The 25,082-nt window shown below is 36.7% G+C and overlaps 1 protein-coding gene across 1 annotated transcript in view; it reads left to right on the forward strand.

Moving 5' to 3' along the window:
* The window catches only part of SPAG17 (sperm associated antigen 17), a 236,393-nt gene that overhangs the window by 108,813 nt on the left and 102,498 nt on the right, over positions 1–25,082 (forward strand). The window contains exons 11-17 of the mRNA XM_049766018.1: positions 8,622–8,759; positions 8,852–8,962; positions 9,532–9,682; positions 12,048–12,275; positions 12,372–12,590; positions 22,202–22,254; positions 22,880–22,993. Coding sequence (XP_049621975.1) covers positions 8,622–8,759; positions 8,852–8,962; positions 9,532–9,682; positions 12,048–12,275; positions 12,372–12,590; positions 22,202–22,254; positions 22,880–22,993 — 1,014 coding nt within the window. The remainder of the gene's footprint in view (positions 1–8,621; positions 8,760–8,851; positions 8,963–9,531; positions 9,683–12,047; positions 12,276–12,371; positions 12,591–22,201; positions 22,255–22,879; positions 22,994–25,082) is intronic.

Below are 25,082 nucleotides of genomic sequence, written 5' to 3' on the forward strand. Positions count from 1 at the left end.
ATTGATTGATTGATTGATTGGCCCTTGAGCCACATCCAGTGGCGTTCAGGGGTCACTCCTGGCTCTGCACTCAAAATCACCCCCGTAGGTTGGGGGCCCATATGGAATGCCAGGAATATAACTGCTCCCTCCAAGATTGGCCACATGCAAGGCAAATGCCCTACCGCTGTTGTATCTCTCCAGTCCAGACTTTATCTCTTTTGAAGCTGCATTATATTCCATTGTATATATGTACCACACTTTTTTGGCCACTATTCTGTTGTCAGAAATTTGAGTTGTTTCCAGATTCTGGCTATTATAAATAGCGCTGCATTGAATATAGGTGTGTAGAAGGCATTTTGGTGTTGTTTTTGTGTTCCTAGGGTATATATCCCTAGGAGTGATATGGCTGGGTCATATGGAAGCTCAATCCCACCAGCTACTTAGCTATTCTTTTTTAGCAGGTGGGGCCACATCCTGAGGTTGTCAATGTTTACTCCTGGCCCTGTGCTCAGAAATTACTTCTGGTGGTGCTCAGAGACCATATGCACCGTTGGTGAATGAAATTGGGTTGATCTAATGCGAGGCAAGCACTTTAACCCTTGTACTATATTGACTCCAGCTATCTTTTATTTTTTATTAATTCACCATAATATATAGTTAAAAAGCTGTTGATGGTTGATCTTCATACAATGTTTCAACAACTGGTCCTTCAGAAGTGAATGAACACCATCAATAATCCCAATTTCCTCCCGATTTTTCTTACTCTTTTGTCCCTGTTTTCCATTTAGTCACAGTGGTTTGCAACACTACTACTGAGATGAAATCATATATATCATTTTACCTTCTTTTAACACCCATTTTTTGTCCAAAGTGAACATTTTTAACTATCATTGTCTTAGTAGTCCTTCCTCTGTTATAACTGCATCCACCCCCCACAACTTTTCTGGCAAGCTTTCTACTATAGACCAGTCCTCCCTCCTGTCTGTTGTATTTGGGTATTGTTCTCATAAATGTTTTTATAGCCTGCAAAGGAGTGTGATCATTCTGTTTGTCTCTCTCCCTCTCTGATTCATTTTATGCAGCATGGTACTCTTCAGATATATCCATAACTTCATTTTTCCTAACTGTTGAGTCATATTTCACTGTGTAGATGTACCAGTTTCTTTATACTATAATCTGTTTGGGGGTACTTGGGTTGTTTTCAGATTCTGACTATTATAACTAGTGCTGCAATGAACATAGGAATGCAAATGCCTTTTCTGCATTGTATTTTGGGGTCCCTGTGGTATATTCCCAGGAGCAGTATTGCCAGATCATATGGAAGCTCAATTTCTAGTTTTTTAAGTAACATCCACATATTCTAAAATGTCTGGAGTAGTATATATTCTTATTAGCACTTCAAGCTACTCATTTTCTTTTGAGTCTCTATTTGACTATATTCTGTTTTTTTTTCAATGCATTCCATTTATATTTTATGTTGATATATATTTAATTTGGAACACAAATGACCATGCTGACAGCTTACCCATGGCTCTATACTCATAGAACACTCCTGGAGATGCTCAGAGAAACATGTGCTTCTAGGAATAGAACCAGGGTTGACTACAAATGTGTTACTCCTGCTGTGCACACTATCTGTCCTACATTTCTTTTTCATATAAATTATTTTATTTAAAGACAATATATTACATAGTTGTGAATAAAACATTTAAAAATATTTTATTTACAAGTATTCTATAATAAAATTATTTTATTAGTGTAATAAAAATATTTTTGAAAATCAATTTAGCTTTCAGTGAGATCACTAAATCATCTATCATTAGAACATTTGCTAAGCGACTTGTTGCAGTTGATTTTCTGTTGTTTTGTTTCTGAAAATTTAGTGGCTTTTATTTCATATTAATGTCTAACTTGGTGTGCTTCTACTGGGATAACGGTATTGAAAAAAATTGATACTGAAATTCCAAGTTTTGTGGCTAATGTTGAGGCTTTTGCGGGCCATGGTTTTGACTGCTAGGGCTTCTGGAAGTACAAGAAGGCTGGAGAGGGTGGTTGCACTCATTTCAAAAAAGTCCTGAAGATGTCAGCTCAATTACCAGCAAGCCTTGAGTTTTGGTCAGTTTGGCATCTGGGTGAGTGGTGAAGCTGGGTCATTGGAAAAGCAGTGGTTATGGGTGGTGGGTGAACTGACATGGCTTCAAAAGGGTTGTTGTGTCTTGGCTCACTCTCTTCTGCCAATATTGCCAGCTTTGGGCTACATGGCCATTGCACCCATGATTTTTTATGACTTGGTATTCATCTCTTTTGAGAATAGAGTGAGTCTAAGGAGATGACCAAAAGCAGGCATGTTAACTGCATTTGTTGGTGTGGTTTGGGCTACCAGGGCTTTCCGAGGTAAAAGAATGGGAAGCGTGTTGCATTCACTTTCAAAACGTTTTGGAGATGTCAGCCCAAAGTTTCAGTCAGTTTAGCGTCTCTATCGAGCTCTGTATTTGAGCATGCTCTTTCATTTCTTCTTTATTTTTTTAAGCGCCAGCTTATAACTTGATTACTTTATGTTTCAGAAAACATGGCATGCATTGTAATTTTGGGGAGGAGGATATACCAAGATGTGGTCAGGGCTTACTTCTTACTCTGCATTCAAGGATCAGTTCTGTTGTCATATCTTTGTCATAAATATTAGATATTGTCACTGTTATAGGTCTCCCATATCTTTTCAAAACTTTTTTTATTATAATACCATGATTTACCAAGTTGTTCACAAGTTAGTTGTTTAATCCATTAAATATTAAAATGCCAATCCCAGCACTAGTGTGTATTTACTTCAACCAGTGTCCCCAGTTTCCCAGCTACCACCATAGCCTACCCCTTTCAGGCACAGGTTTACTTCAGAATCACAACACAAAGAGAAATGAAATGATCAAAACTTTTATCATTCTTTAATAATGATCAATTTGCAATCATTGTTATATGTCTCCATGGTGTTACTAGTCACTGTCTAAGGATTTTCTGGGCTGTGGTTGGTGCTTGTTGAGGCAGAATTCTGTGTTGTTTAGTCTCACCGAACTTGATGTTCTTCTATTCAACTTTCCCATCAGATTTGCTGTGATACTACTGGGGTGACATTATTATGAAATTTGGAGGTGTCATGGACTGCGCATTCCAGAATCTTTAGAATAAATTTGGTGGCTTGGCAGTTTGATAAGGATGCTGTACTTTCCTGCAGAAAGAAAATCTGCCTGCCCCATTTCTAGAAAGCCCTAATTCTCAACCTATATCGGACTACCTGGGAAAAGTCTTTCCTTTGGAGTTTATTTGGGGAGCTGGCTGCTTTTTCTCTAACATCTTTTATTGACATGTTTTTCTTCTAGTTCAATGTCAACACATTGAATGTGGCAAACTTTTGTGAGTTAACTTGGTAGTAATGGTTTATTGTTGACTTTTATGGTTTACTTTGCTGTAATGGTTTATTATTTCTAGGAGCTTTTAAATGCACCCTTTACAGTCCTCAATGTATAATATCATGTTATCTGCAAATAGTGACAATTTTACTTCTTTTCCAATTTGAATCCCTTTTATTTCTTTATTTTTTTTGGCCTGGCTGCTTTTGCTAATATTTCTAATATTATATTGAGTAAAAGGGTAGTGGACATTCTTTCTATGTACCTTACCTTAAAAAAAGTGCTCTCAGCTGGAAGTTACAGCTCACCTAATGAAGCTCACCACAAACAGGGATGAGTTTAGTTAGAGAAACAACTATGTTTTAAACTATCCTAATAATGAGAATGTATGAGAGAAATAGAAAGGCTGTCTAGAGTACAGGCGGGGGTTGCGTGGGGAGGAGGGAGATTTGGGACATTGGTGATGGGAATGTTGCACTGGTGATGTGTGGTGTTCTTTACATGACTGAAACCCAAACACAATCATGTATGTAATAAAGTTGTTTAAATAAAATTAAAAAGTGCTCTCAGTTTTTCACCATTGAGAATAATACTAGATGTGGATTTACTACAGATGGCCATTACTATCTTAGGGTTCCCTCCAGCCCATATAGTTGGGGGATTTTGTATCAAATGTATGCTGTATCTTGTTGAAAATGTTCTCTGAATCAATTAGTATGAAAATATAATTTTTATATTTTCTTCAATTGATGTTGTACCCCATTAATAGTTAGGTCTATTAACTTATTTGCATCTGTTGAACTATCCTTGCATTTCTGGGATCAATTCCACTTGTTAGTGGCACATCATTTATTTTTACATGCTACTGAATTCAGTTCACTAAGTTTTTATTTGAGAATATTTGCATCAATGTTCATCAGAGAAATCGATCTGAAATTTTTTTTCTAGTACTATTTCTATTTAGGGGTAGATTAGTATCATACTAACTTCATAGCTGTTTTTAAGGATTCCTGTTTCTTCAATATCTTGGAAGCACTTAAGGAGTAAAATAAGTCATCTTTGAAGACTTGAAAGAACTCAGCAATTAACCATTCTGCATCGGGCCTTTTGTTCTTGGGAATTTTCTTAATTACTGTTTTAATTTTCTTGTAATTGGTGTGGTTAGGTTTTTGTTTTTATCTCCTCTTTATTTTTGAGAAATTACACAATTTTAGGAATCTCTTTCATTTTCTCCAGCTTAATTTGTTCATAGTAATCCCATAGTATGTTGAGTTTTTGAGCTTTCTGTTGTAATTTATCCCCATTAACTTCTGATTTCCTTATCTGAGTATTCTCTCTTTTTTGTTTTTATTTATGAACGTAACCAGTAGTTTCTCTATTTTGTTTGTTCTTTCAAATGTCCAATTCCTGATTTCACTGGCTCTCTATATTGTTTTTATATAATTGATTGACACTCTAGTTTTTATTTTTTCCTTAACTTTTGCTAGTTTTGGGGTTCATTTGTCATTTCTTTCCCAAGTATTAAAGTTGTGTATTTAGGCTGTTGATTTGAGCTTTTTTTCTAATTCCTAACATGAGCCTGTATTGCTATGAAACTTCCTTTTAGATAGCTTTTGCTGCATATTATCAAGTACAATAGTTTGCATATTTTTCTTTTTTCATTTGTTTGTTTTGTGGGCCATACTTGTGCTGCTCAAGCTATGAGCTCAGAAATTGCTCCTGGCTTGGAGGACTATATGGGATGCCGGGGGATTGAATCATGGTCCGGTCCATTCTAGGTTAGCACATGCAAGGCAAATGCCATATTGCTTGCATTGTTTGCTTATTTTCCTTAGTTTCAAAGAATTTTTATTTTTTCTCTCATTTCCTCTTTGATAAAATTTTTATTTAGCAGCATTTTGTTTACTTCCAAATGTTGTTTTCCCCCAATTTTTTGTTTCCCCTCCAATTCCCTCAATTGTTATGTTAATTTCTACTTTCATGGCATCATGATCTGGAATAATAGTGCTTTATATAATTTTGATATGCATAAACTTATGTATTCTGAGTTATGCCTTAGTATGTAATCCATCCTGGAGAATGGTCCATGTTCATTAGAGAAAAATACATATTAAAATTTTTGGACGTGGGGCTGGACCAATAGCACAGTGGTAGGGCAATTGCCTTGCACATGGCCAACCCAGGATGGACACCAGTTTGATTCCCAGCATCCCTTATGGTCCCCTGAGCCTGCCAGGATCTATTTCTGAGTGCAGAGCCAAGAGTAAGCCCTGAGTGCTTCTGGGTGTGACACCCCCAAAAAAAATGAAAAAAAAAAAAAAAGGTTTTGGATGATGGAAGACCCTATATATGTCCATTAAGTTCTTCAAATTATTCATTTTGGGATCTTGGGCTCTACTAATTTTCTGTTTGTTTGACATGTCTAGTTGTGAAAGTGTTGAATTTTACCTCTACTACTGTGTTTCTTTCCATGTGTTTGTTTAGGTCTGTGATAAGAATCTTTATAAACTTTGCTGTTCCTTCATTTTCTGTCTGTATGCTGATGAATTGTGGTGCTGACACACATTTGGCTGAAGTGCTACTAAAAATTGCATGTGGTTTTGGGGATCACAGACAGTGGCCCGGTTTAAACAGCAAAGCTATAGGAATTTGAACCCATGACCTTAGATGTTTAAGGCAGATACTCTCAGTTACTGTGTTATTCCACTGGGTTTCTTCATTTAAGTTTCCATTCCATTTTATTCATTTAGCAATTCCAGCTTAACTTGCAACTTATCTATTCTTTAGTATGATGTCATCTTTCATGGAAGTTTATTTCAATAAAACTGTCTTTTATTTATTTTTGGTTTTGGGGTCACACTCGGCAATGCTCAGGGGTTACTCCTGGCTCTATGCTCCTGGCAGGCTGGGGGACCATATGGGATGCTGGGATTTGAACCACTGTCCTCCTGCATGCAAGGCAAATGTTATCTCCCTGACCCCTGTCTTTATTTTTTAATTCTCTAATTTTTTATAACTTCTATTCTTGTCCCTCCTTCATGGATATATCATAGTATTATTATGATGATGATAATTATAATCTCTCTGGTTATTAAAATGTTTATTTTATATAAATGTTATATAGGTAGGTTGTAAATATATAATATATAGGTAGGTTGTAAATATCTAGCTTGTAAATTTTTTAAATAATAAAATGTGTATTTTAGATAATGTCTTTAGATAATGTTTTAGATAATGTCTTTCAGACATTATCAATTTGTTACTTCCTGTAAGTATTTTTATATTTGTTCTGTGTTTTCAGTTTTTAAATAAACTTCATACGCACTCACATTTGCCTTTAATTTACCCATTACATTTTTAGAAAACCACTAGTCTATCATAAAATTGTTTATAAAAGCTCAAAAGTGGGGCCTAAATATCAAGTAGGGTGTTTATCTTGCATCAGCTGACCTTGGTTTAATTCCTGGCACCACATATGGCCTCTAATATCACCAGAGTAATTCCTGAGCCCAGAACCAGAAGTCAGCATTAAGCACCATCACCCCCCAAAATAAAAAAGCTCAAAAGCCCTGTGGAGCATGCCATATCATCATTTGATTTATTGTGTTCTTATTCAACTTATTGATTCAACTCCAAGCAACTGCTTGTTTATCAGCTACCATATTCTAGATACCAAAGGGGATAATTGATAACCTCTAGAGCCAAGCAGGAAGAAGATACATATCTAATAGTAGAAACATGTTGACGAAGAGGAGAAAACAGTAAACTAGACTGGGGGTGGGGAGAATTTTATAGAATGGCTTCTTGGAGTTTTACTTTTCAGAGATGGAATGGTTTTAAGTGGGTCTTTGTGACTAGAGTAGTCCAAGAGCGGTAGTTGAAAGATATTAAGTGGAGAACTGAGTAGATATGAGTGACACTTGAAAAACTATTCATGTTGATAAACATAAAAATACCTGAGGATATTTTGTCTTTTTACTGTAGCAAGGATTCTCTAGAGAGGGTGCTTTTCTTTTCCAGGAAAAAAAAAATTTCAGAGATATACATTATTGTCACAATTGATGGATTGTTTCCTGGTGATTAATGGATCAAAAATAAGGATTTTACTATACATTTTATATTATACAGCACAACCCCCTTCAAAAATAATTGTCCCATCTCAAATTTCTTATATTCCATGTTCAGAACCCTTGGAGGGCAAGGTAAATCATAAATGATGATTGTGGTATTTAAGTTAAATAGGAAAGCAATATATTTAAGATTCTTATTATAACTTCTCTTATCATGTAAAACTGGAGGCATGAGTGATAGCACGGCAGGGAGGATACTGGCAACACACACACTTTGATCCCTGGCATCTCATATGGACCCCTGAGGCTGCAGGAGAAAATCCTGAGTGTAGAGCCAGGAGTAACCTCCGGGCATTATTGGATATGGCCCACAAACCAAAACCAATAACAACAACCAAAAACCAAACAAACCAACCAAAAAGAAACCAGGTATTTTATCTTTCTAGACCTTACTTCCTCATATAAAAGAAGCTATTACTTGTTACTAATCTCATCATCTCTAATTTTTCTATCCTGAAGAAAGAATGAGGACTTGATCTGACCTGTTCTTCCTTCTAATTATTTGGGCTGAAATTAGTTATTCTCTTTTGACTCACCCTAGTTTCTTTCTCTGTCAAATGGAAAACACTGTCCATGGAAAACATTGTAGATGGACATGGAAATGGAAACACTTCAGCTGTGAGACTTACATAAGTGAGATAATGTCTGTAAAGTTGACCCCACATATTGTCTGGTCTGTGTGAAAATTTGTCTGCACAGTTTTGAATACTTTGAGAGGGAATTATTTATAAAATGTATTATTTTGATTTCTACTATAGAAAATTTTCCTGAGTGCCATGTATCTTGTATGATGTCAATACTAATACATGTTTTAAAATGTTATCCAGTGTTGAGTTTGAAACCCAACTATGAAGGACTTTGTAAATTGCACTGCTTTCGATAAAATAAATCAAAATTAAAAATTAAAAAATTTTCTATTGTAATGGATGAATCATAAAACTTTCCCATTCCTATTGGTAGGTATTGGTATAATGTCACTTTGCATAGTCATTGTAGTTCACAGGGGAAAAAAATGCCTTGTTTTTTCTAAGAGCAAATGAGAAAATATGTAAATATTAATGAAGATCTGACCATGAAACCGATTCCCTCCAACTGCTTCTTTCAATAGGTTGTGGCAACTGAAGAAGATGCTGCCCCGCCCAGTTTGGTGCCGCCATCTCCCAGAGCAGATGGGTTGGACCCAAGAATCGCATCTCACATAGTGTCCATTCTGCCTTCTCTTTGCCTCACAGAGAAAGAGAGAAAGGTCAGATGGCTTGGAGCTATTTATAAAGCTTGCATGCTTTGCAAAAAAATGTGGCTGTTCTCTTTTCATCAATATTATTTTCATTTAAATAGAATCTCCACAAAATATTCTTAGCTGAAGAAGAGGAAAGAAAATCTGGGCCCACTGGCCCTCTTCTACTGAACTATCATGATCTTCATGCCCATAAAAAGTATGCCTTGAAGGTAAGTAAAGTGACTAGTGAGTTGTGAGTTGCCTACATAACTGATGCAAAAAAAATGTAATTGTTCAAGTGAAGAAATCTCTAGAAGATGGCTCTATTTTGATTCAGAATATAGTATGCTTACAATGGGAGTTCTCTGAACGTCGAACTGAATTGGGAAGAAATGACCTCAGCAAAAGAAATTTTCCTAACTTCAGCAGCCAAATTATCTATTATTAAACTGTGATAACCAATTTGCACTAAGTTCTGATTATTGTTAGTTTTAAATATTGGCTACTGGGAAAAACAAATGGAAGCCAGACTAGAACCCTGAAAGAAAAAGATAACTTTGGCATTTTGTCACAGTGAATGAAGAATTGGGCATTTTTATGCATCAGGAACCTCTGGTAAAGTGAGAACTAGCCTTTATGACCTTCAGCAAAAACCAAGAATTTGTCTTCCCCAATTACTGTGATTTCCCCCATTCCCAAATAATGAGAGTGCAGGTATCATGTTTTGCCTTTTCCATATGTATAAGGCACTTGACAGTTTACCATTAATGTCTTCTGTCATATTGCTCTTTTTCATCAGGACCAAAATATTTTTGACCCAATTCAAATTGAGGAAGAAATGCAGTCCAAGTTGCCACTGTGGGAATTCCTCAATTTTCCACTGCCCATTCCAGGGAACAGTACTAAACGTCTCGCTACAATTCATGAGCTCATGCACTTCTGTACAAATGGTGAGTACCTTGGTTGGTTTTAGCTTAAACTAATCTTTCATTTGCTCGCGTTGCCTCTTCAGATTAAATGACTCAGGCGGAAAGTATTTGGATTATTCAGAAGCTAAGGGTGAGGTCTTTTAATCGACCAACCTGACCCAATTTTCCTACCTGGAAAAATGTCCTTAGCAATATTTGGATAACTAGTGCATTGCATTGTTCTTCATTGCTCATTCAAAGATGCAATGCATTCTTTCATGAGAGTATAGCTTTCTTTCCACTGTGTTTTTCCCAAGAAGAAAAATCTTCTCTTCTCTCTCCACAGTCTTAATCTAAACTCCCTCATGAAAATCACAAAGGAGAGGACAGTACTTACATAGTTAAGAACAGATTGTTTTCTTGGTAGTTGTGATTTACATGTGTTATTTGTCTCTTCTCACAACAGGAAGAGCCCATTTTGTTCTTTAAGGATGATAGTAAAGGAGTTCTTTTCTATTTTAATTGTGACCATTGTGTGAATAACAAGTCTTTCACAGAAGTATTTCAGACATATAGTGACAGTGAATTAGGGCCATTTCTACCACCAGTGTTGACCTCCCCTTTCCATAGTTCCCAGCATGTGTCTCATACCTCCACCCTTTGCCTCATGGACTGATAATGTAACAGGTTCATTTTGTATTTCGCTTGTTATAGTTTGGGTCTCTTGATTCTATTGTCATTGACTTTGACTTGGGTATTTAGATCTGACCTTTTTTTCTCACTCAATGCTCCTGAGACCCTTTGGCCCCGAGAATAAGTTTGGAAGAGAGAGTGCTGAAGTGCTGGCTTTTCCAAAGGCAAGAGAGCCCTGGTACACAACCCAGCATAGAATTATGAAATTCCACATCTGAAGAAGGGATGTGGGCTACATGAGCTTGAGGCCCATGTACCCAGTCACCATGTGCCCAGACAACACATGTTGCCTCCTGTAAAAGGAGTTCTTTTTGTTTGTTTGTTTTTGTTTTGGGGTCACACCCGGCAGCACTCAGGGGTTACGGCAGGCTCAGGGAACCATATGGGATGTGGGGATTTGAACCACCGTCCTTCTGCATGCAAGGCAAATGCTCTTACCTCCATGCTATTGCTGCACCCATAAAAGGAGTTCTTAATCAAATTTACTATCATCATCTCATAATAGAGTTGCTGGGATTTTATGAAACAGACTTTTATGAAAAAAATTTTATGAAACCATTTCCTAAAATCATATCCCATTCTATATTTTTGCTTAATTATTTAGAAATCTTTTGTCTTTCCTACCAGCCTTCTGTTAAGCAGAAGTCCCTTCCAAACATTATCGCTTTATCTTTATCTGACTTTATCCTCTTACCATTGCTTTTTGGCTTACCTTTTTCCAGAAGCTAGTAGAATTAATATTCCACAAGGTCAGGGATTTCATTCTTTGGTCACCTCTGGGGTCTCAGCCTTAATTATAATCGATGAGTTTAAAATATCTTTTGTAAGTAAAAGATATTTGTGAAATGAATAAATATACAAACTTCCCTAAATTCTGGTATTTTTACCTCTTGCCCATCTTTTCTAAAACTTACTGATAATTTTAAGAAAAATTCTTCACTTCTCCCCATCTCTTTCAGAGAAAGGGGAAATGATCTGTGAATTGTAAATATGCTATTATCATTTAAACTTTTTCTTTGAATATTATGCATATTTATCAGTGTCTATTTTGAATCTAATAATTTGAAATTTTATATTATAAGAGCCAAATATCTTAAATCTTAGGTACCTTTGTCAAAGCCTACTACTTAGAAAAATGAGTGAATGAATGAGAGAGTAAATAGATGAGTGAGTAATATCAAAGAACAAATAAATGGAGCTCCTTGTATGATGATAACCTTTGAAACAAAGTTATGGAAAGTACCATATTTTAACCTACCACTTCATGTGGATGGAAGAAGCCCTTTTCTGGTCCTAATAAATAGTAAACTCTTCTAACTCTAACAGTGTATATTAAACAAGTGATTTTTAGTTTATAATTACAATAGTAGCAACGTCTTAAAAAGAATAAATTTTAAGTATATTCAATCCATAGTATGCCATGGAAAATCCAAGTGAATCAGTCTAGGCATCTAATAATGATCAAGCTGTAATGAAATTTAGGGGCACATTGCTAATAAATTATAGCTTCATTGTATGGTTTCCTTATAACTAGTTAGCTTTAACCTGTGTTTCAGAATTGTGGAGTCCATATTTAAAGTCAGGTCAACTCCCACTATGGGGTTCACTCCTTGGTCATTCTTGTGGGCAAAACCCTGGCTGCCCTCTGGTAATTTTCTTTCAGGGGCTAATAAGCACATTCCTAAAAACCATGTATCTTTTTTTTTTTTAATAGATATCTTGAGTTGGAATGAAGTAGAAAGAGCTTTCAAAGTATTTACTTTTGAGAGCCTAAAACTCTCTGAGGTTGATGAAGATGGAAACTTAATATCTGCTAAGATGATGTTTGGTGCCAATTCTGAGATGTTCGACATCCCATGGGACAACCCGGCCAAATTTGCCAAGCATATAAGGCAGAAATATACCGCACAAAATAAAGCCGAAGAGACCCAACAGCAAACAGGTACATTGCATGGATGAACCAAAAACTCTTTCTTGAATTTTTATTACCTGCTTTTCTAGTATTTCTAGTGTCTTATGGATCATCTGCACTGAATAGATATGGAACCCAAAGACCGAATACTATTTGTGAGTCAGAATTTGCCAGTACCTGTGCCAGAGGGGGAGAATAATAAAGACTTACCAGACTGTCGTTCCACTGATGCCTACGATAAAAAGTGTTCTGATCCGAGTATTAAGAAAACCTTAGACTCTGCATATAAAGAAGCATCTAGTTGCCTTTCAAGCCTGAAATGTCAGTTCCAAGGTGATCTTTTGGGTAAGTAAATGCATACATGTGTGTGTGTGTGTGCGTGCGTGTGCACTTGCACAGTACTGTAGAATGAATACCCCCCCCAAATCAGAAGATGCATTATTTAAATACCCCTGTTTAATAACAGTTGGATTTGGGAACTGTATTTCCCACATTTCCCACAAATGACTGTGCTTAAGGCTTCTTCTGGCTACTGTGCTCAGGGATCCTGGAAGACTCTGGAATCAAACCCAGGAGGCTCTCATGCAAGAAAAATGTGTCCTCCCCAGGGTTCTATTTCTTTGACCCTACTCATAGTTTAATTTAAAACTGTACTAATTTGCTAAGGTCATAACAGACAAAAAAAAAAAAACACTAAGATTTTGAAAAAGAAATGTTCAAATAATTATAATTTAATAAATAATAAGCCAGTGACAATATACAGTTTTATTTCTCTTACCTTCAAACAGAAATACATAACTTGAACCATTTTGTCTGCCTCACAAATTGAGGGGGAAATAATGGAGGGCACCAAGACCAAACAGTTGTATAAACATTAAGTAGAAATAAAAAATGATCAGACTTGAACACCTGATCAGACTTGAACACCAAATCCAAAGCCAACAACAACAGAAACAATATCCACAGAAGGGACCACTTATACTAACAGTCCGGGGGGGGGGGAGGGGGAACAGTATGAGATGCATGCTGGGAACAGGGGTGGAGGGAGGACAACATTGATGGTGGGAATGCTCCCGATTCAATGTCACTATGTACCTGAAATACTACTGTGAATGATTTGTAATACACTTTGGTCAAAATAAAAATTATTAACATAAAAAATATTTATCATGGGGCTGGACTGATAGCACAGCAGGTAGGGTGTTTGCTTTGTTTTGATTTTCAGCATCCCGTAAGGTCTATGAGCCTACCAGGAGTGATTCCTGAGAGCAGAGCCAGGAATAACCACTGAGCACCACTGGATTGGGCCCAAACAAAACAAAGCAATTTATCATTAGAATTTCACAGGGCTATTGGTATTATATTCAAATATTACTTGTAAACTCCGTGCAGCAACATAATGACTGCCTTAATGAATATAAGGAGCAGTGTAGAATTTACTGGGAAATAGTTTAGTAGTCAGAGGCACATGCTCTGAACATATGGGGGGGGGGGTAACCTTAAATCCCACATGATTCCACTAAACATCACAAAATATAACCCAGGCAGCCCCCCACTACACCCAGGTGATTCTGATGACTTTCATCATTACAGGCAGGGGACCCAATCAGTACCATATCCTCAGCTACCCAAACACTCGTTCTGGTTGGCAGCTTATAGCTGGCCCCATTGAGCACTGCTTTGGAAGAATATTCTCACCATTCCCCTGCAAACACATACACATACATAAACACACACACAGTGATCAACGAATAATGATAAGTAACTCAAATAACTACTCTCATTCTAGTACTCAGTACCTTATATTATGTTACGTTAGGTCATGTTAGGAGGTGTGGGATCCTAGAAGAATGTTAGGCTTAATTTGTGTTGAGTGAACTTGGACACAGCCACTGTTAAAGTCATGAAAATGCAGCTGTTATTTCTATCTAATAAGCTCCAATGAGGGGGGCTGGAACGGTGACACGGGGTGGTAAGGCTTCTGCCTTGCTGGCTCTAGCCTAGGATGGATTGTGGTTCAATCCCCCAGCATCCCGTATGGTTCCCCCAAGCCAGAAGTAACCCCTGAGCATCACTGGGTGTGGCCCCAAAACAAAAATAAATAAATAAATAAATAAATAAAAAATAAATAATAAAAGGTTCCAATGAGTCCCCACAAATCTACAAAAAAGGGTCATTCCTTAGCCTAATATACATGATTATTCCAGTAGTGCCAGATCATTTTTACCCAAAATGTTTTTTTTATTTTTTACCTTTTGTTTACATTATTGGTGACTAGTGGGACTCAGGATTTACTTCTGGTTCTGCACTCAGAAATTACTCTTGGCAGGGCTCAAGGGACCATATGGGATAGCAGGGATTGAACCATGTGCAAGGCAAGTCTTGCCTTATTAACTATACTATCACTCTAGTCCTTTGCTTATTTCTTCTATCCAAACAGAATTAGGTTCTTTGTAGGGGTACAATAGCCTCATCCAGGAAAAGAAAGAGAGAGAGAAAGAGAGAGAGAGGTCATAAGTATGTATCTAGTGGGGCTTTTACATATCAAAGGAGTAAGTTTAAGAAAGAAGATGGATAATTGGAGGAACATCTTTGTTTAGGGTTGATAGCTGGGTTTCATCTTATAATTGCCTATACTGTTAATGATGGTTGACATGAATATAATTTCAATACTACATCTGTCGCCAGTGTACCCACCTCAGTCCCCAGAGGATCACAATGCCCCTCTATTTCAAATCCACCCCCTAAACTTAGTTGAATGGACCAGTTCTTCCATTGTGTTTCTTTTGGCTCTTCTTGCTACCTTGCTGTATGTCTATTCATTCCTTTCCTTTTTCCTGACTTCACTTGGCATGATATCCTCTGTACTATCCATATTGTGGCAGATTGCATGATTTTATTCTTTCTTAGGACTGCATAGTGTTCCATCATTTATATATATATACACATGTATATATATATACATGTATATATACATCATAATTTCTTGATCCATTCTTCTCTAGTTGTGTTATTTCTATATATTGGCTATTGTACTGTTATATTGAACACTGGTAATTTATATATCCTTTCACATTAATGTTTTTGTGTTTGGAAAATATGTGCCTCCCAAAAATAACTGGGTTATATGGGAGTTATATTCCTGTTTTGTTTGGTTGGTTTTCTGTTTTTGTAGATATCTCTATGTGCTTTTCATAGAGACTGACCAGACAACATTTGCACCAATGGTGAGAATACTACCATTCCTGTTCTCAGAATTTTTGACATATGTCACTCATACTGGCATGAGATGATATCTCAGTACTGTTTTGATTTGCATTTCCCTAAACATGAGTGACAATGAGCACTGTTTCATATGCATATTGATCATATGTGGTATTAAGAAATGCAATGGTTTAAGTAGGAATCGTCTCAAATATCCTTGGCCTAAAGGTATAGTAAGAAAAAGGAAGGAAAATGATTGTAGGAGAAGAAACACAAATATGAAAGGACAGGAGCCAAGTGGTCTCAGGGGCTTTGGTGGAAGAAAGAAAAAAAGGGATAGAATAAATATCCAAACCAAAGGCCAATAAAATCAAGAGACCCAAACTCTAATAATCTAAACTTTAAATGGGCCTTGCTTTACTGGTAGACTGGGGAACAAAGGAAGGTGGTTAGGATACACATTGGGAATATGTTGGAGGAAGGTTGATAATGGTGATTAGATTGGCCCTGATTCACTGCATGTCTAAAAGCCAACTATGAAGGACTTTAAAATCCAATAATTTTAATAAAATAAAAATTTTTAAAGATGATAGAAAAAATATTTAAAAATTGTAGCAACAAACAAAAAAATCCTCCAATCTTATAATGGTTATTTTTAAAATTGTTACAACAAACATTATATATCAGGGAAATAAATTGCTACAACAAACATATCAGGTAAAAAGTATAAAGATATCCTTTGACATCAGAAGATTTTCCATATAAGCACATATTCGATAGGGCACTTTTAGGACAAGATAAAAGATTTAAGAAGTATAAAATTGGGAGCTGGAGCGGTGGTGCAAGTGGTAAGGCATTTGCCTTGTGCGTGCTAACCTAGGACGGACCATGGTTCGATCCCCTGGTGTCCCATATGGTCCCCCAAGCCATGAGTGATATCTGAACACATAGCCAGAAGTAACCCTGAGCATCACCGGGTGTGGCCCAAAACCAAAAAAATAAAAAAGTATAAAATTGTAAAAAGAAAAACATAAAATTATTTTATAGATGTTACATATCCCCAAAATATGTATAACCCACATATATGCAATCCAAAGTGATCTATGTTATTTACATATTTACATACATACATAGCAGTGATATGTAAGCCAAATATAGAATGGGGGGTGTGAAAAAAATACATACTATGCCTGGAAAACTGGGACTTCTATCACTTTTCTTACACTAAGCCTCTATTTTCTTTGATGCTTTTATTGTGCTTTTGGAGGAACCAAACCTGGTAATGCTCAGGATGTGTTCCTGGCTCTTCACTCAGGATTTACGTAAGCATATGGGATGCTGGGGATCAAATCTGAGTGAGCTGTGTGCAAGGCAAGTGAGTGCCTTATCTACTGGACACATGTATTACTCAGACCTCCTCTTGTACATTTTTGTATGTCGTATTTCATACTTTTCTAAAGCATCCCATGAAATGGTCCATAAGAAAATGGAAGTTAGGTCAGTATTGACAAAAGGTTTGATTGTCACTTTTAATTATTTATCTAGATGAGAGTAGAAATCAAAGGTGGAGTTTATTTAAGGAAAATGTGCTATCCCAGTGCGTGTATAATTTCCTAGTAAGAGTATACCTACTTAATTTAAGTATGGCTGCCCAATGGGAGTATGCTTGCTCAATAGGAGTATGCCCAGTGAAAAGAGTATGTTTGACAGTGAGAACATGCTTGCCTAGTGAAAGTATACCCAGTGAGAATTTGCTTCATTACTGAGAATATTTGTTTTGTTAGAATATGCCAGAGAGAGCATGCTATCCTAGTAAGAATATGCTTGCCTAGTGAAAGTAAGCTTGTGCAGTTAAGGATAATATGCTTGCCTAGAGTAGAAAAATGAAGATGAAGGAGAAACTACATAACACTGTCTTTTGCCCTGTAATATTTCAAACACTGTAGTTAGATATTTTGCATATATTAACATTCTGTATAATATACAGAACATTTTTTTTATTTTTATTTTTTATTTTTACAGAACGTTATTTTTTATTATACAGGAACATTCTTTTTTTTATTTCACACCCAACAAGCGTGGAGTCACTCCTTGCTCTGCACTCAGAAATCACCTCTGGCAGGCTGGGGGACCATATAGGATGCCAGGAATCAAACCAGGTCCCTTCCGGGTCAGCCAATGCAAGGCAAATGCCCTACCACTATGCTCTTGGGCCCCAAAGACATTATTATCCCAGTTCTGGAGACAAGGCAATGAAGTATCAAGAGGGCTAAATTCAGCTACATCCAAGCAGTAGGCAGGGTAGCAATGGAAGGTTGTCTGACTCATTTTCTTCTGTGTCTTGTGCTTTCCTTGGTTGCAGAAATACCTCATGATGTATGATTTTATCCATGTGTGTAGTAACTGCATTATGTTGACATCTCTGATTTTGTTGCCTTTGGGTCTCCATTTCCTTCTCCCAGAAGAGTCAATTGCTAGTCTTCTGTGCCTCTTAGCCTCGATCATAAAAAATTTAATTAAGTTAACCTGGAATATTAGAGCATTAGTGTATCCTAAGGGAATATATGACCCAAAAATCAATGTTGAATGTATATGAAGCCAAAAAAGACAAGAAAGGCACAGACCTAAGATTTCTCATTTATTTTTCTTTTAGAGCAACCAATATTGAATTTTCTCAGGCAACTTTTGCCATCTGGTGGTCAAACCACATAAATTGGTGTCTGTATGCTAGTAAAATAGAAATGACCATAGCAACCTAAATCACCAAGGGCTAAAAATATGAAAATGGAGAGTGCATTGTAGAGGTTGAGAAATCTTGAGAGTTGAACTTGTGACCCACAAAGATGCTGCATATTTTGTGTTGATCCATATCAAGGGGTATTTATATTTGAGTGTCGAGGCAGCTGAGCCTTGGTGCCTTCCTGTAACCATTGGTTGAATAAAAGAGAGAGAAATACTGATCATATCCTCTTTTTTTTAATTGAATCATACTTCTAAGGCAGTCACTTTAAATCTCTTTAAACAAAGAAGAAATTGTTCGTGTATTTCCTGAATAACCATCTTAGCATCCAATACAGATACCAAAGTCTGGTTTTGGACACGAACAGCTGAATATTTGTACATTTCTTAACCAAACACTGGATTTTCATCTGAGACTGTTTTTGAACTTGACAGGGCCTATTGGATATTTATGAAAAACCTGAGAGTTGATAACCATGAGGCTATAGGTTTAGATGTGCCCTTTATGCTTGTTGGGTGTTTTTTTTAATAAAGTAAGTGCTTTGCAGAGGGATCTTGTTATCTCTAAAGTAAAACAGATTAGGAAAGCTGTTTTTCAAAGGGATGAGAATGTGTCCATTTCCAGATGTGTCAAAAACTACTGAATCATAGTTAAAGGATTATGAGCATAAGGCAGATATGAGAGAGAAAAAAGAAAGAGAAAGAAAGAAAGAAAGAAAGAAAGAAAGAAAGAAAGAAAGAAAGAAAGAAAGAAAGAAAGAAAGAAAGAAAGAAAGAAAGAAAGAAAGAAAGAAAGAAAGAAAGAAAGAAAGAAAGAAAGAAAGAAAGAAAGAAAGAAAGAAAGAAAGAAAGAAAGAAAGTGAAGGAAGAAGAATGGAAGGAAGGAGGGAGGAAGAGAGAACGGGAGTAGGGATTGGGGAGAGAGGAAGGAAGGATACAAAAGAAGAATGGAAAGGAAAGAAAGGAAGGAAGGAAAAGAAGGGAGGGAAGGAAGGAAAGGAAAGGAAAGGAGGGAGGAAGGGAGGCAGGAAGGAAGGGGGAGGGAGGGAGGAGGGAAGGGAGGAAGGAAGGGAGGAAGGAAGAAAGGAAGGAGGGAGGGAGGGAGGGAGGAAAGGAGGGAAGGAAGGAGGAAATTTCACCTTACTCTTAACTAAAGTGTTCATATTGGTTTTAGAATTCACCTTTCCTTGACAATGGATGCACAATTTTTATAACACATTTTCTAAACTGGAGGATTTTTTGTGCTGGATTCTTAGACAGAGAAGGGAATATCAAATCATTCAGAAATCTGGCAGTTCACAGAATAGAATCATTTTTTATTTCACAGATTTCATATCAATTGCTTCAAGCATACATGGGACCTCATAGTCTATTTAGTGTTACAGTTGGCCTTTAAGCTCTTTTGAATGCCTGTGTTTACACAAATAGTACACTGAATTGACTTTATTGTTTTCCTCTAAATCGAGATAGAACATTCAAGCTATCTCTTTCACCAACACAAAGCAAGATGGAGCTATTATTGAAAATATAAGAAGAAAATATTAAAAGAAATGCTAATATTAGTCTATCATTGGCATACAGAATTAACTGCTTTTCCATAAACCCATATAGAATTTTCAGTCATGGAATTAAAAGTTAAATCTTATACTTGTTGTAGTTTTACTCACAATCCTGTTCTCTCATATGGCTCACTATTTCTGTTCCTTTTTAAGGAATATAAATTTCTCTTATTTAAATATACATGTACATATATATAAGTATTACTAGTGCTAAACACATGAAATATAGTTAGAAAACATAAGATAAGGATCTTCTCTTAAGGACTTTACATGCAAAATGGAGACAATGGCATAAATACACCAAGTATTTTCAAAAGACCTATCGAGCATTTGCCTTGCATGCTTTAAATCCTGGATTTGATTTTTGACTCCCAGGAAGAATAAAAAAATAAGCCCACAAAAACCCTACATTGTTCCCTAAATTAAGTGGAAAAATCTGATGAAAATTTTCCATTTTATTACAAAAAGTGAAATGAGAAATTAACATATTCAGTATTTGTTTTATAGTTATCATTTCTGTAAACTCATGGAGAAATCATCAAGCTCCCACTCCAGAACAATGAGATATAAGCTATATAGTTATTGTAATATTTTTGCTTTTACTATATGCTAGTGTTGTTTATGATTTATCTTTATTTGGGGGGCCCACAGCTAACATTATCAGGGGCTACTCTCAGCTCCACATTTGAGGGTGATTCTGGTTATGCTCAATGGACCAGGCAGTACCTGAGATCAGATCTGAGCCTCCCACATTCAAAGCATGTTCTCAGTCCATTGACCTTTTTCTATGATCCTATTAGGATTAATATATTTTTGATTTATGTATTATAAGATATGACTTGATAGGTTATTTTTTGGATCTGATTGGCCATAATTTTTTTCCATTCAAAATAAAGGTATTTACTTCTTTCCTTTATGCCAGTGACCTTACACTAGTTTTTACAGAAACATTTGACTTTTAAGTTAGTGAGAAAAACTATGTCAGGAGCTGGTAAATACTATAGTAATAAAAAATAAATCAGGGGTAAGAGGAAGATGATTCTTAAAAAGATAACAAAAGAGCAGTAATATGAATAAATGGTTCAAAATGGGTGAATATCTAGAAACAAAACACATCAGCCAGATTTAAAATTAGTGCAAAAACCTGAAGACACCCCAAATTTCCTTTGAATCTGAAGTGAAATGAGCCAGAGACAATTCAAGTAGAAACATTTGGAATGTATGTGGGGACAATTCATATACAATACAACACAGTAGGTATTTATTTACTTTTCTAAGAGTGGTATATGTTAGGTCTGCTCCATTGGTCAACAATGTCATAAATATGTCACAAAACTCTTCCTTTTTGCCATTGTTTTGGTCAGTTTTGGAGAATGCCATATATTTTATATGCATTTCTCCATTAGCAATCACAGTCACAAGAATCTATTACAGATTGTGAAACGTTCTCAGCAAAGACATTTGTTTATCTGTGTTCAACTTATTTCTTATGCAATTCTTCCTTCCTTGTGCCATTTGCTAATTTTAGGAATTATTGGAGCATGACTTGCTCCATAGCCAAGAATGATATCACAATCCCAAACATCATTGAAATATAATCATTGGCCACAAGAAGAGAAACTTGAATGGTTTATATTGCTCCATGGTATGCTGTTTAGGAGTCCAGCTCTCCAATCATTTGTTCATAAGTAAAGCCTACAAAACCCCATTTATAAATCAGCTTATGCTATTTGAAGCTGTCAAATCCTAGAATGAATAATAATGGAACTGGAGTGATAGCACAGTGGGGTAGGGGGGTGTTTGTCTTGCACGCAGCCAACCTAGGTTTGATCCCCGGCATTCCATATGGTCCCCCAAGACCATCAGGAGTGATTCCTGAATACAGAGCCAGGAGGAATCCCTGAGTACTGCTGGAATTGGCAAAATAAATAAATAAAATGAATAATAAATGGAAGAAGAGCATAACAGAATGATAAAACAGTACCATTTCCTAATAGCGTTTATCTAGTGGTTTTTTTCCAGATACCCTTGACCCTGGCATAATCTGCCAATTATAAGACACACAGAAGCTTAAAAATTCTTGCAATAGTTGCCAGCATGACAAGAAAAATGGTGTGTGTTAAGCAACTGGTATTGTTTAGTTGGCATTTGCAACTTGTAGAAGGACTTTGTTAGAAGTGAGTCAGACAGAAGGCTGAGTATTTGATATGATTTAAGATTGTATCATATAGGAAGCTGCGTTCTTTTCAAAGGGTTGAGCTGAACTTTTCCAGGTAGACCCTGATTTAGAATTACTGACACAAATACCCCTTCGGAGGCATGAAACATGCCTTTCAGGAATTGCCTTTTCAGCACAGAGACATATTTCATACAGGCAACCTAAAACTACATAGCAGCGACCAGCGCAAGAACAAAGCCTGAACACAACTGGTTGTTGGTGTCTTTGATTTACAGACCAGAATGAGTTCAAAGATGAAACTGTCATAAAGGCTGATCCTCTTGAAAAGGTAAGAATTCCCCCCCCCCTAAAATGTGTCGATACAAGTTAGATGATCTAAGCAAATTCATGACCCAGAATGAGAAGCACTTAAAAAAAATTAAAGAAAAGAAGAAACTCAGACAGGAGATGCTGATGCCAGAAAAAAAGGGGGGGGGGGTTGGTGGTATTCAGACATCCCAGACCAGTTCCAACCAGAGAAAAAGGAGTTAATTTTGCTCTCTAGCTTAGGCAAGACTTGCAAACTCTATGCACCCCACTAGACTGTGGCTTGGCAGCCCCACAAACACCTGCTGACCATACAGCCGTGTAGAACGAATGCTGTCTTGAAGTGAGTTCAGAAAAACCTGCCTCTAATTGCTAACAGGACTCTGAAGAATATAACCTAACAATAAAAATATTTAGATTATGTTGCCCATAAAATAAAGGAGGGGGAAAAAAAAGTCAAAGGCATATTCTTTCTGGCAACAGTCCTCCTAAAATGCTGCCATATGGATTGATACATATGCAGATTCCCCCCAATTAGATGGAGTGCATGCGAGATCACTGATGCAATCCAAGAGGGCTTCACTTGGTTTTAAACAAATTAAAGCTGAAATTGGATGCCTTTATTTATTTATTTATTTATTTTCTAGAAACCCAACAAGATGACAGTTGAAGCAGTTTTAGAGGATATAAAGAAAACGCAGCAACGCAGTCTAGCCGACTGGAGTTTTACTGAACATTTTAAGCCAAAAGTTCTGCTTCAGGTACTAACGAATTATGAGTCAGTCTCTGGGAGGGGCTCAGAGAGGTCCAGAGTGTGATTGAAAAGAGTTTATTTCTAGGTCACTCTCTCAGATAAAATTCAGGACAATAGTCTCATTGATTTGAGCTATAACATGATTTTTATCTCTAAATTGTTCCCCTGTGAAATTTCAGGGAATTTTCATAATCATCTCAATTGCACTTCTCAAAACAATACTTTTTAAGGAAAAAGAATCGTACATGATGGCGATGCATCATTTCTAGAAAATGCCATAAGATGTTCCTGAGAACAAATCTCTCCCCTGCACCCACTCCCTATCGGCTGTCCCTTTAGTTTTCATTGCATTGCAAAAGTATTTCTGTGGTAGTTAATGGTCAGTGGAAACTGCATTGTTCATTTTTGTTCATTCAGCACACGCCTATGGCAAATAATGATCAATATGTGTAATTAATACATTTAATCCTAGACATTGTTCTAAGAAGCAGAAGCTGTTTAAACCATGGGAAAGTGAAGGGCCTTTACCAAAGTCAATTTTGCTCGGGGTCACATAGCTATGAGTCATAGAAGCAAGATGGGACCCCAAGAAGCATAATTCTTAAGATATTTGCCCTGAACAAGGCACTGACAGAAATTTACAAGGAAAAAAACATCTAATCCCATCAAAAAATGGGGAGAAGAAATGGACAGACACTTTGACAAAGAAGAAATACAAATGGCCAAAAGACACATGAAAAAATGCTCCACATCACTAATCATCAGGGAGATGCAAATCAAAGCATCTATGAGGTACCACCTCACACCACAGAGATTGGCACACATCACAAAGAATGAGAACAAGCAGTGTTGGTGGGGATGTGGAGAGAATGGAACTCTTATCCACTGCTGGTGGGAATGCCATCTAGTTCAACCTTTATGGAAACCTTTATGGAGATTCCTCCAAAAACTGGAAATCGAGATCCCATACGACCCAACTATACCACTCCTAGGAATATACCCTAGGAACACAAAAATACAATACAAAAATCCCTTCCTTATACCTATATTCATTGCAGTACTATTTACCATACCAAGACTCTGGAAACAGCCAAGATGCCCTTCAACAGATGAATGGCTAAAGAAACTGTGGTACATATACACAATGGAATATTATGCAGCTGTCAGGAGAGATGAAGTCATGAAATTTTCCTATACATGGATGTACATGGAATCTATTATGCTGAGTGAAATAAGTCAGAGAGAGAGAGAAGGATGCAGAATGGTCTCACTCACCTATGGGTTTTAAGAAAAATGAAAGACATTCTTTCAATAACAACTTTCAGACACAAAAGGAAAAGAGCTGGAAGTAACAGCTCTCCTCATGAAGCTCACCACAAACAGGGATGAATTTAGTTAGAGAAATAAGTACGTTTTGAACTATCCTAATAATGAGAATGTAAGAGGGAAATAGAAAGCCTGTCTAGAGTACAGGTGGGGGTCGGGTGGGGAGGAGGGAGATTTGGGACATTGGTGATGGGAATGTTGCACTGGTGATGGGCGGTGTTCTTTACATGACTGAAACCGAAACACAATCATGTATGCAATAAAGTTGTTTAAATAAAAAAAAAAGATATTTGCCCTGAACTCCTTTACAAAACAGCAAAACAGTATGGGTCCCCTTTGTTCTGTTGCTACTTTCATGTTATGCAAAAACTTGACTCTCTTTTCTGTTTTAGCTTTTTAGTCTCAGTTTTACATTTATCAAATTTTATGTATTTTTACAGTCAAAAAGTTCTGCAATGAATTTTATGGGGAAAGCATATCTCTGTCCATTCCGATACCTAGATTTCCATAGTTAAAGATATTCAAGATCTCTTTACCTGTCTGTCCTTTTGTAACTCAATTATTTCTAAATAACGAGTACATATAGGGGAAAGGAGTGATATTACAGTAGTAGGGCATTTGCCTTGCACACAGGACGGACCTGGGTTCAATCCCTGACATGTCATATGGTTTTCAGAGCCTGCCAGGAGCCATTTCTGAGTGCAGAGGCAGGAGTAAACCCTGAGCAACTGCCAGGTATGGCTCCAAAACAAACAAAAACAAACAAACAA

The sequence above is a fragment of the Suncus etruscus genome, chromosome 19, assembly GCF_024139225.1.
Source record: "Suncus etruscus isolate mSunEtr1 chromosome 19, mSunEtr1.pri.cur, whole genome shotgun sequence".
Classification (NCBI taxonomy): Eukaryota; Metazoa; Chordata; class Mammalia; order Eulipotyphla; family Soricidae; genus Suncus; species Suncus etruscus.